Genomic DNA, 13,764 nt, shown 5'->3' with positions numbered 1-13,764 from the left:
TTACATAAGAGATTGGACAAAGCAGAGTCCAGGGAAAGAGCAGGGAGTCAATCCACAGCTTTGGCTGGGTCACCGGGCCCTTCTGGGTCTCAAAAACTTCCCCTATCCCAAATAGCAGACACTGATACCGACACGGACTCTGACTCCAGTGTCGACTACGATGAAGCGAGGTTGCACCCAAGGGTGGCAAAAAGTATTCATTATATGATTATTGCAATAAAAGAGGTTTTGCATATCACAGATGACCCCTCGGTCCCTGACACGAGGGTGCGCATGTATAGGGAAAAGAAACCTGAGGTACCCTTTCCCCCATCCCATGAGCTTAACGAGTTATTTGAAAAAGCTTGGGAAACTCCTGATAAAAAAGTGCAGATTCCCAAGAGGATTCTTATGGCATATCCTTTCCCTGCACAGGACAGGGTACGTTGGGAATCCTCACCCAGGGTGGACAAGGCTTTAACACGCCTGCCCAAGAAAGTGGCGCTACCGTCTCCGGACACGGCAGCCCTCAAGGATCCTGCTGATCGCAGACAGGAAACTACTTTAAAGTCTATTTATGCTCATACAGGTGATTTGCTCAGACCGGCAATAGCATCGGCATGGGTGTGTAGTGCAGTTGCAGCTTGGACAGATACCTTGTCAGCTGACCTTGATACCCTAGATAGGGATACCATTTTATTGACCTTAGGTCACATTAAAGACGCAGTCTTATATAAGAGGGACGCTCAAAGAGACGTTGGGCTGCTGAGTTCGAGAGCCAACGCCATGGCGATTTCTGCTAGGCGCGCCCTGTGGACCCGCAAATGGACGGGTGATGCCGACTCAAAGAAACATATGGAGGTTTTGCCATACAAAGGTGAAGTTTTATTTGGGGAAGGTCTCGCGGACCTGGTTGCAACAGCTACCGCTGGTAAATCTACCTTTTTGCCTTTTGTTCCCCCACAGCAAAAGAAAACTCCACAATATCAGATGCAGTCCTTTCGGTCGCGTAAGTCCAGAAGAGGTCGGGGCTCATCTTTCCTCGCCAGAGGTATGGGTAGAGGAAAGAGAGCGCCTGCACCGGCTAGTTCCCAGGAGCAGAAGTCCTCCCTGGCTTCTACTAAATCCACCTCATGACGCTGGGACTCCACTGAAGGAGTCCACACCGGTGGGGGCACGTCTTTGACTCTTCAGCCAGGTCTGGGTTCTGTCAGACGTGGATCCTTGGGCGATGGATATTGTATCCCAAGGCTACAAACTGGAATTCGAAGAGGTGCCCCCACGCTGATTTTTCAAGTCGGCCTTGCCAGCTTCTTCCCCAGAGAGGGAAGTAGTGTTAGCTGCAATTCAAAAGCTGTATCAACAGCAAGTGATTGTCAAGGTTCCCCTAGTTCAACAGGGAAAAGGGTACTATTCGACCCTGTTCGTGGTCCCGAAGCCGGATGGTTCGATCAGACCTATTTTAATTCTAAAATCCCTAAACCGGTACTTGAAAAAGTTCAAATTCAAGATGGAATCGCTCCGGGCTGTGATCTCCAGTCTGGAAGGGGGGGATTTTATGGTGTCACTCGACAAAGGATGCATACCTTCATGTCCCCATATATCCTCCTCATCAGGCGTACCTGAGATTCGCTGTACGGGACTGTCATTACCAATTCAGACGATGCCGTTTGGGCTTTCCACGGCCCCAAGGATTTTCACCAAGGTGATGGCGGAGATGATGGTGCTCCTGCGCAGGCAGGGAGTCACAATTATCCCATACTTGGACGATCTCCTGATAAAAGCAAGATCGAGAGATCAATTGCAGAAGAGCATGTCGCTCTCCCTGAGAGTGCTACAACAACACGGTTGGATTCTCAATCTGCCAAAGTCACAATTGATTCCAACGACTCGACTATCATTCCTAGGCATGATTCTGGACACGGAACAGAAGAGGGTTTTTCTCCCGGTGGAAAAAGCCCAGGACCTCCAGAACATGGTCAGAGATTTGCTAAAACTAAAAAGAGTGTCTGTTCATCAATGCACTCGAGTTCTGGGGAAAATGGTGTCAGCCTACGAGGCCATCCCCTTCGGCAGGTTTCATGCAAGGACTTTTCAGTGGGACCTCCTAGACAAGTGGTCAGGGTCCCATCTACTAATACATCAGAAAATAAGCCTGTCCCCCCGGGCCAGGGTGTCTCTCCTGTGGTGGCTGCAAAGTGCTCACCTTCTAGAGGGTCGCAGGTTCGGCATTCAAGTAGTGATGAGCGCCTGAAATTTTTCGGGTTTTGGTTTTGGGTTCGGTTCCGCGGCAGTGTTTTGGGTTCGACTGCGTTTTGGCAAAACCTCACCGAATTTTTTTTGTCGGATTCGGGTGTGTTTTGGATTCGGGTGTTTTTTTCAAAAAACCCTAAAAAACAGCTTAAATCATAGAATTTGGGGGTCATTTTGATCCCATATTATTATTAACCTCAAAAACCATAATTTCCACTCATTTTCAGTCTATTCTGAATACCTCACACCTCACAATATTATTTTTAGTCCTAAAATTTGCACCAAGGTCGCTGGATGACTAAGCTAAGCGACCCTAGTGGCCGACACAAACACCTGGCCCATCTAGGAGTGGCACTGCAGTGTCACGCAGGATGTCCCTTCCAAAAAACCCTCCCCAAACAGCACATGATGCAAAGAAAAAAAGAGGCGCAATGAGGTAGCTGTGTGAGTAAGATTAGCGACCCTAGTGGCCGACACAAACACCGGGCCCATTTAGGAGTGGCACTGCAGTGTCACGCAGGATGTCCCTTCCAAAAAACCCTCCCCAAACAGCACATGACGCAAAGAAAAAAAGAGGCGCAATGAGGTAGCTGTGTGAGTAAGATTAGCGACCCTAGTGGCCGACACAAACACCGGGCCCATCTAGGAGTGGCACTGCAGTGTCACGTAGGATGTCCCTTCCAAAAAACCCTCCCCAAACAGCACATGACGCAAAGAAAAAAAGAGGCGCAATGAGGTAGCTGTGTGAGTAAGATTAGCGACCGTAGTGGCCGACACAAACACCGGGCCCATTTAGGAGTGGCACTGCAGTGTCACGCAGGATGTCCCTTCCAAAAAACCCTCCCCAAACAGCACATGACGCAAAGAAAAAAAGAGGCGCAATGAGGTAGCTGTGTGAGTAAGATTAGCGACCCTAGTGGCCGACACAAACACCGGGCCCATCTAGGAGTGGCACTGCAGTGTCACGCAGGATGTCCCTTCCAAAAAACACTCCCCAAACAGCACATGACTCAAAGAAAAAAAGAGGCGCAATGAGGTAGCTGTGTGAGTAAGATTAGCGACCCTAGTGGCCGACACAAACACCGGGCCCATCTAGGAGTGGCACTGCAGTGTCACGCAGGATGTCCCTTCCAAAAAACCATCCCCAAACAGCACATGACGCAAAGAAAAAAAGAGGCGCAATGAGGTAGCTGTGTGAGTAAGATTAGCGACCGTAGTGGCCGACACAAACACCGGGCCCATTTAGGAGTGGCACTGCAGTGTCACGCAGGATGTCCCTTCCAAAAAACCCTCCCCAAACAGCACATGACGCAAAGAAAAAAAGAGGCGCAATGAGGTAGCTGTGTGAGTAAGATTAGCGACCCTAGTGGCCGACACAAACACCGGGCCCATCTAGGAGTGGCACTGCAGTGTCACGCAGGATGGCCCTTCCAAAAAACCCTCCCCAAACAGCACATGACGCAAAGAAAAAAAGAGGCGCAATGAGGTAGCTGACTGTGTGAGTAAGATAAGCGACCCTAGTGGCCGACACAAACACCGGGCCCATTTAGGAGTGGCACTGCAGTGTCACGCAGGATGTCCCTTCCAAAAAACCCTCCCCAAACAGCACATGACGCAAAGAAAAATCAAAGAAAAAAGAGGTGCAAGATGGAATTGTCCTTGGGCCCTCCCACCCACCCTTATGTTGTATAAACAAAACAGGACATGCACACTTTAACCAACCCATAATTTCAGTGACAGGGTCTGCCACACGACTGTGACTGATATGACGGGTTGGTTTGGACCCCCCCCAAAAAAGAAGCAATTAATCTCTCCTTGCACAAACTGGCTCTACAGAGGCAAGATGTCCACCTCATCATCATCCTCCGATATATCACCGTGTACATCCCCCTCCTCACAGATTATCAATTCGTCCCCACTGGAATCCACCACCTCAGCTCCCTGTGTACTTTGTGGAGGCAATTGCTGCTGGTCAATGTCTCCGCGGAGGAATTGATTATAATTCATTTTAATGAACATCATCTTCTCCACATTTTCTGGATGTAACCTCGTACGCCGATTGCTGACAAGGTGAGCGGCGGCACTAAACACTCTTTCGGAGTACACACTTGTGGGAGGGCAACTTAGGTAGAATAAAGCCAGTTTGTGCAAGGGCCTCCAAATTGCCTCTTTTTCCTGCCAGTATAAGTATGGACTGTGTGACGTGCCTACTTGGATGCGGTCACTCATATAATCCTCCACCATTCTTTCAATGGTGAGAGAATCATATGCAGTGACAGTAGACGACATGTCCGTAATCGTTGTCAGGTCCTTCAGTCCGGACCAGATGTCAGCATCAGCAGTCGCTCCAGACTGCCCTGCATCACCGCCAGCGGGTGGGCTCGGAATTCTGAGCCTTTTCCTCGCACCCCCAGTTGCGGGAGAATGTGAAGGAGGAGATGTTGACAGGTCGCGTTCCGCTTGACTTGACAATTTTGTCACCAGCAGGTCTTTCAACCCCAGCAGACTTGTGTCTGCCGGAAAGAGAGATCCAAGGTAGGCTTTAAATCTAGGATCAAGCATGGTGGCCAAAATGTAGTGCTCTGATTTCAACAGATTGACCACCCGTGAATCCTTGTTAAGCGAATTAAGGGCTCCATCCACAAGTCCCACATGCCTAGCGGAATCGCTCCGTGTTAGCTCCTCCTTCAATGTCTCCAGCTTCTTCTGCAAAAGCCTGATGAGGGGAATGACCTGACTCAGGCTGGCAGTGTCTGAACTGACTTCACGTGTGGCAAGTTCAAAGGGCATCAGAACCTTGCACAACGTTGAAATCATTCTCCACTGCGCTTGAGACAGGTGCATTCCACCTCCTATATCGTGCTCAATTGTATAGGCTTGAATGGCCTTTTGCTGCTCCTCCAACCTCTGAAGCATATAGAGGGTTGAATTCCACCTCGTTACCACTTCTTGCTTCAGATGATGGCAGGGCAGGTTCAGTAGTTTTTGGTGGTGCTCCAGTCTTCTGTACGTGGTGCCTGTACGCCGAAAGTGTCCCGCAATTCTTCTGGCCACCGACAGCATCTCTTGCACGCCCCTGTCGTTTTTTAAATAATTCTGCACCACCAAATTCAAGGTATGTGCAAAACATGGGACGTGCTGGAATTTGCCCATATTTAATGCACACACAATATTGCTGGCGTTGTCCGATGCCACAAATCCACAGGAGAGTCCAATTGGGGTAAGCCATTCCGCGATGATCTTCCTCAGTTGCCGTAAGAGGTTTTCAGCTGTGTGCGTATTCTGGAAAGCGGTGATACAAAGCGTAGCCTGCCTAGGAAAGAGTTGGCGTTTGCGAGATGCTGCTACTGGTGCCGCCGCTGCTGTTCTTGCGGCGGGAGTCCATACATCTACCCAGTGGGCTGTCACAGTCATATAGTCCTGACCCTGCCCTGCTCCACTTGTCCACATGTCCGTGGTTAAGTGGACATTGGGTACAGCTGCATTTTTTAGGACACTGGTGACTCTTTTTTTGAGGTCTGTGTACATTTTCGGTATCGCCTGCCTAGAGAAATGGAACCTAGATGGTATTTGGTACCGGGGACACAGTACCTCCAACAAGTCTCTAGTTGGCTCTGCAGTAATGATGGATACCGGAACCACGTTTCTCACCACCCAGGATGCCAAGGCCTCAGTTATCCGCTTTGCAGTAGGATGACTGCTGTGATATTTCATCTTCCTCGCAAAGGACTGTTGGACAGTCAATTGCTTGGTGGAAGTAGTAAAAGTGGTCTTACGACTTCCCCTCTGGGATGACCATCGACTCCCAGCAGCAACAACAGCAGCGCCAGCAGCAGTAGGCGTTACACGCAAGGATGCATCGGAGGAATCCCAGGCAGGAGAGGAATCATCAGAATTGCCAGTGACATGGCCTGCAGGACTATTGGCATTCCTGGGGAAGGAGGAAATTGACACTGAGGGAGTTGGTGGGGTGGTTTGCGTGAGCTTGGTTACAAGAGGAAGGGATTTACTGGTCAGTGGACTGCTTCCGCTGTCACCCAAAGTTTTTGAACTTGTCACTGACTTATTATGAATGCGCTGCAGGTGACGTATAAGGGAGGATGTTCCGAGGTGGTTAACGTCCTTACCCCTACTTATTACAGCTTGACAAAGGGAACACACGGCTTGACACCTGTTGTCCGCATTTCTGTTGAAATACCTCCACACCGAAGAGCTGATTTTTTTGGTATTTTCACCAGGCATGTCAACGGCCATATTCCTCCCACGGACAACAGGTGTCTCCCCGGGTGCCTGACTTAAACAAACCACCTCACCATCAGAATCCTCCTGGTCAATTTCCTCCCCAGCGCCAGCAACACCCATATCCTCCTCATCCTGGTGTACTTCAACACTGACATCTTCAATCTGACTATCAGGAACTGGACTGCGGGTGCTCCTTCCAGCACTTGCAGGGGGCGTGCAAATGGTGGAAGGCGCATGCTCTTCACGTCCAGTGTTGGGAAGGTCAGGCATCGCAACCGACACAATTGGACTCTCCTTGTGGATTTGGGATTTCGAAGAACGCACAGTTCTTTGCGGTGCTACTGCTTTTGCCAGCTTGAGTCTTTTCATTTTTCTAGCGAGAGGCTGAGTGCCTCCATCCTCATGTGAAGCTGAACCACTAGCCATGAACATAGGCCAGGGCCTCAGCCGTTCCTTGCCACTCCGTGTGGTAAATGGCATATTGGCAAGTTTACGCTTCTCCTCCGACAATTTTATTTTAGGTTTTGGAGTCCTTTTTTTACTGATATTTGGTGTTTTGGATTTGACATGCTCTGTACTATGACATTGGGCATCGGCCTTGGCAGACGACGTTGCTGGCATTTCATCGTCTCGGCCATGACTAGTGGCAGCAGCTTCAGCACGAGGTGGAAGTGGATCTTGATCTTTCCCTAATTTTGGAACCTCAACATTTTTGTTCTCCATATTTTAATAGGCACAACTAAAAGGCACCTCAGGTAAACAATGGAGATGGATGGATACTAGTATACAATTATGGATGGACTGCCGAGTGCCGACACAGAGGTAGCTACAGCCGTGAACTACCGTACTGTACTGTGTCTGCTGCTAATATAGACTGGTTGATAAAGAGATGTAGTAGTATGTATGTATAAAGAAGAAAGAAAAAAAAACCACGGGTAGGTGGTATACAATTATGGACGGACTGCCGAGTGCCGACACAGAGGTAGCTACAGCCGTGGACTACCGTACTGTACTGTGTCTGCTGCTAATATAGACTGGTTGATAAAGATATGTAGTAGTATGTATGTATAAAGAAGAAAGAAAAAAAAACCACGGGTAGGTGGTATACAATTATGGACGGACTGCCGAGTGCCGACACAGAGGTAGCTACAGCCGTGGACTACCGTACTGTACTGTGTCTGCTGCTAATATAGACTGGTTGATAAAGAGATGTAGTAGTATGTATGTATGTATAAAGAAGAAAGAAAAAAAAACCACGGGTAGGTGGTATACAATTATGGACGGACTGCCGAGTGCCGACACAGAGGTAGCTACAGCCGTGAACTACCGTACTGTACTGTGTCTGCTGCTAATATAGACTGGTTGATTAAAGAGATGTAGTAGTATGTATGTATAAAGAAGAAAGAAAAAAAAACCACGGGTAGGTGGTATACAATTATGGACGGACTGCCGAGTGCCGACACAGAGGTAGCTACAGCCGTGAACTACCGTACTGTACTGTGTCTGCTGCTAATATAGACTGGTTGATAAAGATATGTAGTAGTATGTATGTATAAAGAAGAAAGAAAAAAAAAACACGGGTAGGTGGTATACAATTATGGACGGACTGCCGAGTGCCGACACAGAGGTAGCTACAGCCGTGGACTACCGTACTGTACTGTGTCTGCTGCTAATATAGACTGGTTGATAAAGAGATGTAGTAGTATGTATAAAGAAGAAAGAAAAAAAAACCTCGGGTAGGTGGTATACAATTATGGACGGACTGCCGAGTGCCGACACAGAGGTAGCTACAGCCGTGAACTACCGTACTGTACTGTGTCTGCTGCTAATATAGACTGGTTGATAAAGAGATGTAGTAGTATGTATGTATAAAGAAGAAAGAAAAAAAAACCACGGGTAGGTGGTATACAATTATGGACGGACTGCCGAGTGCCGACACAGAGGTAGCTACAGCCGTGGACTACCGTACTGTACTGTGTCTGCTGCTAATATAGACTGGTTGATAAAGAGATGTAGTAGTATGTATGTATAAAGAAGAAAGAAAAAAAAACCACGGGTAGGTGGTATACAATTATGGACGGACTGCCGAGTGCCGACACAGAGGTAGCTACAGCCGTGAACTACCGTACTGTACTGTGTCTGCTGCTAATATAGACTGGTTGATAAAGAGATGTAGTAGTATGTATGTATAAAGAAGAAAGAAAAAAAAACCACGGGTAGGTGGTATACAATTATGGACGGACTGCCGAGTGCCGACACAGAGGTAGCTACAGCCGTGGACTACCGTACTGTACTGTGTCTGCTGCTAATATAGACTGGTTGATAAAGAGATGTAGTAGTATGTATGTATAAAGAAGAAAGAAAAAAAAACCACGGGTAGGTGGTATACAATTATGGATGGACTGCCGAGTGCCGACACAGAGGTAGCTACAGCCGTGAACTACCGTACTGTGTCTGCTGCGACTGGATGATAAATAATGATATAAAAAATATATATATATCACTACTGCAGCCGGACAGGTATATATTATATAATGACGGACCTGCTGGACACTGTCTGTCAGCAGAATGAGTTTTTTATAGAATAAAAAAAAAAACACCACACAAGTGAAGTCACACGACGAGTGTTTAACTTTTTCAGGCAATCACAATATAGTATACTACTAACTATACTGGTGGTCAGTGTGGTCAGGTCACTGGTCAGTCACACTGGCAGTGGCACTCCTGCAGCAAAAGTGTGCACTGTTTAAATTTTAATATAATATGTACTCCTGGCTCCTGCTATAACCTATAACTGGCACTGCAGTGCTCCCCAGTCTCCCCCACAATTATAAGCTGTGTGAGCTGAGCACAGTCAGATATATATACATAGATGATGCAGCACACTGGGCTGAGCAGTGCACACAGATATGGTATGTGACTGAGTCACTGTGTGTATCGTTTTTTTCAGGCAGAGAACGGATATATTAAATAAAACTGCACTGTCTGGTGGTCACTGTGATCAGTCACTAGTAAACTCTGCACTCTCTACACTTCTACAGTACTCCTAAGCTCCAGTAAATCAGGTCAATCTCTCTCTCTCTCTCTCTCTCTTCTAATCTAAATGGAGAGGACGCCAGCCACGTCCTCTCCCTATCAATCTCAATGCACGTGTGAAAATGGCGGCGACGCGCGGCTCCTTATATAGAATCCGAGTCTCGCGAGAATCCGACAGCGTCATGATGACGTTCGGGCGCGCTCGGGTTAACCGAGCAAGGCGGGAGGATCCGAGTCTGCTCGGACCCGTGAAAAAAACCATGAAGTTCGGGCGGGTTCGGATTCAGAGAAACCGAACCCGCTCATCTCTACATTCAAGACTGGGTTCTGGTGACCACGGACGCGAGCCTCCAAGGATGGGGAGCAGTCACACAAGGAAGAAGTTTTCAGGGCCTATGATCAAGCCAGGAGGCTTGTCTACACATCAACGTACTGGAATTGAGGGCCATGTACAACGGCCTACGACAAGCGGAGAATCTTCTTAGCGACCTACCGGTTCTGATCCAATCAGAAAACGTCACAGCCGTAGCTCATGTAAACCGCCAAGGCGGGACAAGGAGCAGAGTGGCAATGGCGGAAGCCACCATGATTCTTCGCTGGGCGGAAAATCACGTAAGCGCTCTGTCAGCGGTCTTCATTCCGGGAGTGGACAACTGGGAGGCAGACTTCCTCAGCAGACACGATCTCCATCCAGGAGAGTGGGGACTTCATCAAGACGTTTTTGCAGAGATAATAAGTCTTTGGGGAATTCCTCACACAGACATGATGGCGTCACGCCTCAACAAGACGCTTCGGAGGTATTGTGCCAGGTCAAGGGACCCTCAGGCAGTAGCGGTGGACGCCCTGGTGACACCTTGGGTGTTTCAGTCGGTCTATGTGTCCCCCCCTCTTCCTCTCATCTCAAAAATATTGAGAATCATAAGACAAGAAAGAGTGAGAACAATCCTCATTGTTCCAGATTGGCCTCGAAGGGCCTGGTATTCAGATCTTCAGGAGATGCTCACAGAAGATCCATGGCCTCTTCCTCTCAGGGAGGACCTGTTACAACAGGGGCCCTGCGTGTTCCAAGACTTACCGCGGTTACGTTTGACGGCATGGCGGTTGAACGCCGCATCCTAGCTGGGAAAGGTATTCCGGAGGAGGTCATCCCTACTCTGATAAAGGCTAGGAAGGAGGTGACGGCAAAACATTATCACTGTATCTGGAGGAAATATGTTTCTTGGTGTGAAGCCAAGAATGCTCCTATAGAAGATTTCCATCTGGGCCGTTTTCTCCACTTTCTACAGACAGGAGTGGATATGGGCCTAAAATTGGGCTCCATTAAGGTACAGATTTCGGCCCTATCTATTTTCTTTCAGAGGGAATTGGCTTCCCTCCCAGAAGTCCAGACCTTTGTAAAGGGAGTTCTGCACATCCAGCCTCCTTTTGTGCCCCCTGTGGCACCCTGGGACCTTAACGTGATGTTACGGTTCCTGAAGTCTCACTGGTTTGAACCTCTTCAAACGGTTGAATTGATATTTCTCACTTGGAAGGTGGTCATGTTGTTGGCCTTGGCATCTGCAAGGCGGGTGTCCGAATTGGCGGCCTTATCTCACAAGACCCCTATTTGACCTTCCACGTGGATAGAGCAGAGTTGAGGACTCGTCCTCAATTTTTGCCTAAGGTGGTTTCTTCATTTCATATGAACCAACCTATTGTGGTGCCTGTGGCTACGGGTGACTTGGAGGATTCAGGGCCTTAAAAATCTATGTAGCCAGGACGGCTCAAATTAGGAAAACAGAAGCACTGTTTGTCCAGTATGCAGCCAACAAAGTTGGTGCTTCTGCTGCGAAGCAGACTATTGCTCGCTGAATCTGTAACAAGATTCAGCAGGCTCATTCTACGGCGGGATTGCCGTTAACAAATTCAGTGAAGGCCCATTCCACTAGGAAGGTGGCCTCATCTTGGGCGGCTGCCCGAGGCGCCTCGGCTTTACAGCTTTGCCAAGCAGCTACCTGGTCAGGTTCAAATACTTTTGTAAAGTTCTATAAGTTTGATACCCTGGCTGATGAGGACCTTGCGTTTGCTCAGTCGGTGCTGCAGAGTCGTCCGCACTCTCCCGCCCGGTCTGGAGCTTTGGTATAAACCCCATGGTCCTTACGGAGTCCCCAGCATCATCTAGGACGTAAGAGAAAATAAGATTTTAAACCTACCGGTAAATCTTTTTCTCCTAGTCCGTAGAGGATGCCCTAGTGCGGACAAAATCTGCAAGGCTTGGATTGTTGCTTACATAAGGGTTATGTTACAGTTGAGATCAGTCTTTCGCTGATACTGTTTTTTGTTCATACTGTTAACTGGTTTGCGTATAGTCCAGGTAATACAGTGTGGATGGTGTGGGCTGGTATGAATCTTGCCCTTAGATTACCAAAATCCTTTCCTCATATTGGGGGTCATTCCGAGTTGTTCGCTCTGTATTTTTTTCTCGCAACGGAGCGATTAGTCGCTAATGCGCATGTGCAATGTCCGCAGTGCGACTGCGCCAAGTAAATTTGCTATGCAGTTAGGAATTTTACTCACGGTATTACGAGGTTTTTTCTTCGTTCTGGTGATCGGAGTGTGATTGACAGGAAGTGGGTGTTTCTGGGCGGAAACAGGCCGTTTTATGGGAGTGTGTGAAAAAACGCTACCGTTTCTGGGAAAAATGCGGGAGTGGCTGGAGAAACGGAGGAGTGTCTGGGCGAACGCTGGGTGTGTTTGTGACGTCAAACCAGGAACGACAAGCACTGAACTGATCGCAGATGCCGAGTAAGTCTGGAGCTACTCAGAAACTGCTAAGAAGTGTCTATTCGCAATTCTGCTAATCTTTCGTTCGCAATTTTGATATGCTAAGATTCACTCCCAGTAGGCGGCGGCTCAGCGTATGCAAAGCTGCTAAAAGCAGCTTGCGTACGAACAACTCGGAATGACCCCCATTGTTCATCTCCTCTGGGCACAGTTTTTCTAATTGAGGTCTGGAGGAGGAGCGTAGAGGGAGGAGCCAGTGCACACCCATTCTAAAGTTCTTTATAGTGCCCATGTCTCCTGCGGAGCCCGTCTATAGCCCATGGTCCTTACGGAGTCCCAAGCATCCTCTACTGACTAGGAGAAAAAGATTTACCGGTAGGTTTAAAATCTTATTTTTACCTTGTTTATTCTAATTACAGAAAAAGGCATTTTTTTTTTCAGGTGGAATTAAAAATTATTTTAATTGTAACACAGAAGAAACTTTTTAGAAATGTAAATTAATTTGTAAAAAAAAAAAAATCTCTAATGAAAAGTAATCCAATGACATCTTCTATTTTGTTTTGTAACACAGGTGAAAGATTTTGACAAGTATTCAAGGCACACTCTCATTGGAGAATACAGGATTGCACTAAAAGATCTTAAAGTTTCTGAAACTATGGAATTTTGTGAAGATTTGCAAGAAAAAACAAAGGTAGATGTTATCTTAATGGGGTAAATTCAGACGCTGCTGCAACTGCATTAGCATCTTTGCCATAGTCAGTGTCAGACTTAGGCAGGAAGGGCTCACTGGGGGAATGCAGTGATAGGGGGCCATGTTTAGGTGTGTGGACGGTCTTCAGAGGGGGTGTGGCCACATGCACAGGGCCGGATTAAGGTACACATGGGCCTGGAGTGGAAAATATTCAATGACCTATTATAAGAAACAGGGGAGGTGTGATCAGTGCTGTGTGGGTGTGACCAGAGCCATATGGGTGTGTACACCCCTACACTATCAAATGTAGTCTTACTAGTTATGAATCATGGCAGACCTGTGGCCAGCTTGTGGCTATCGATCATCTTGCTACCATGATGATGGGCCTATTCTTATGTGGAGGCCTGGAGCTGTAGCTCCGTCTGCTCAATTGTTAATCTGGCCCTGCACCTGCTACAGAGTGCTAACCATTAGAGAGTGCATTGTCTGGGCACATTGATAAATATATATAGTATATAGTAAATACTGATAGTCCATGCATCATGATGTACCAGATTAATAACAGCAATGAACTGTACATAATACACCATAGACCTGTGGAGTATAAAGTAACATATGTATAATGTATAATTCAACTGAACAGTTTGGAACCTGATCTCTAGAGGAGGAGGAGGTAGGCCCCATGCATTGGGACCACCGGAGGTTTCCCCTGTGCCCCAGTCCAACCCTGGTGACATTATGCTAATTGTAGTAGCAGCCTTTCCTCTGGTTTACAGCTGTGCATCTGAATGTGCAAGGGC

The 13,764-nt window shown here is 47.7% G+C and overlaps 1 protein-coding gene across 1 annotated transcript in view; it reads left to right on the top strand.

The window, feature by feature from the left end:
• LOC134969093 (synaptotagmin-A-like) overlaps positions 1-13,764 on the top strand; it is a 166,435-nt gene that overhangs the window by 108,681 nt on the left and 43,990 nt on the right. Inside the window, 1 exon segment of the mRNA XM_063944802.1 lies at positions 12,845-12,964. Within this exon segment, the coding sequence (XP_063800872.1) occupies positions 12,845-12,964 (120 nt within the window).

The sequence above is a fragment of the Pseudophryne corroboree genome, chromosome 11 (genome assembly GCF_028390025.1).
Source record: "Pseudophryne corroboree isolate aPseCor3 chromosome 11, aPseCor3.hap2, whole genome shotgun sequence".
Taxonomy (NCBI): domain Eukaryota; kingdom Metazoa; phylum Chordata; class Amphibia; order Anura; family Myobatrachidae; genus Pseudophryne; species Pseudophryne corroboree.
This window is presented reverse-complemented; position numbering and strand designations above follow the sequence as displayed.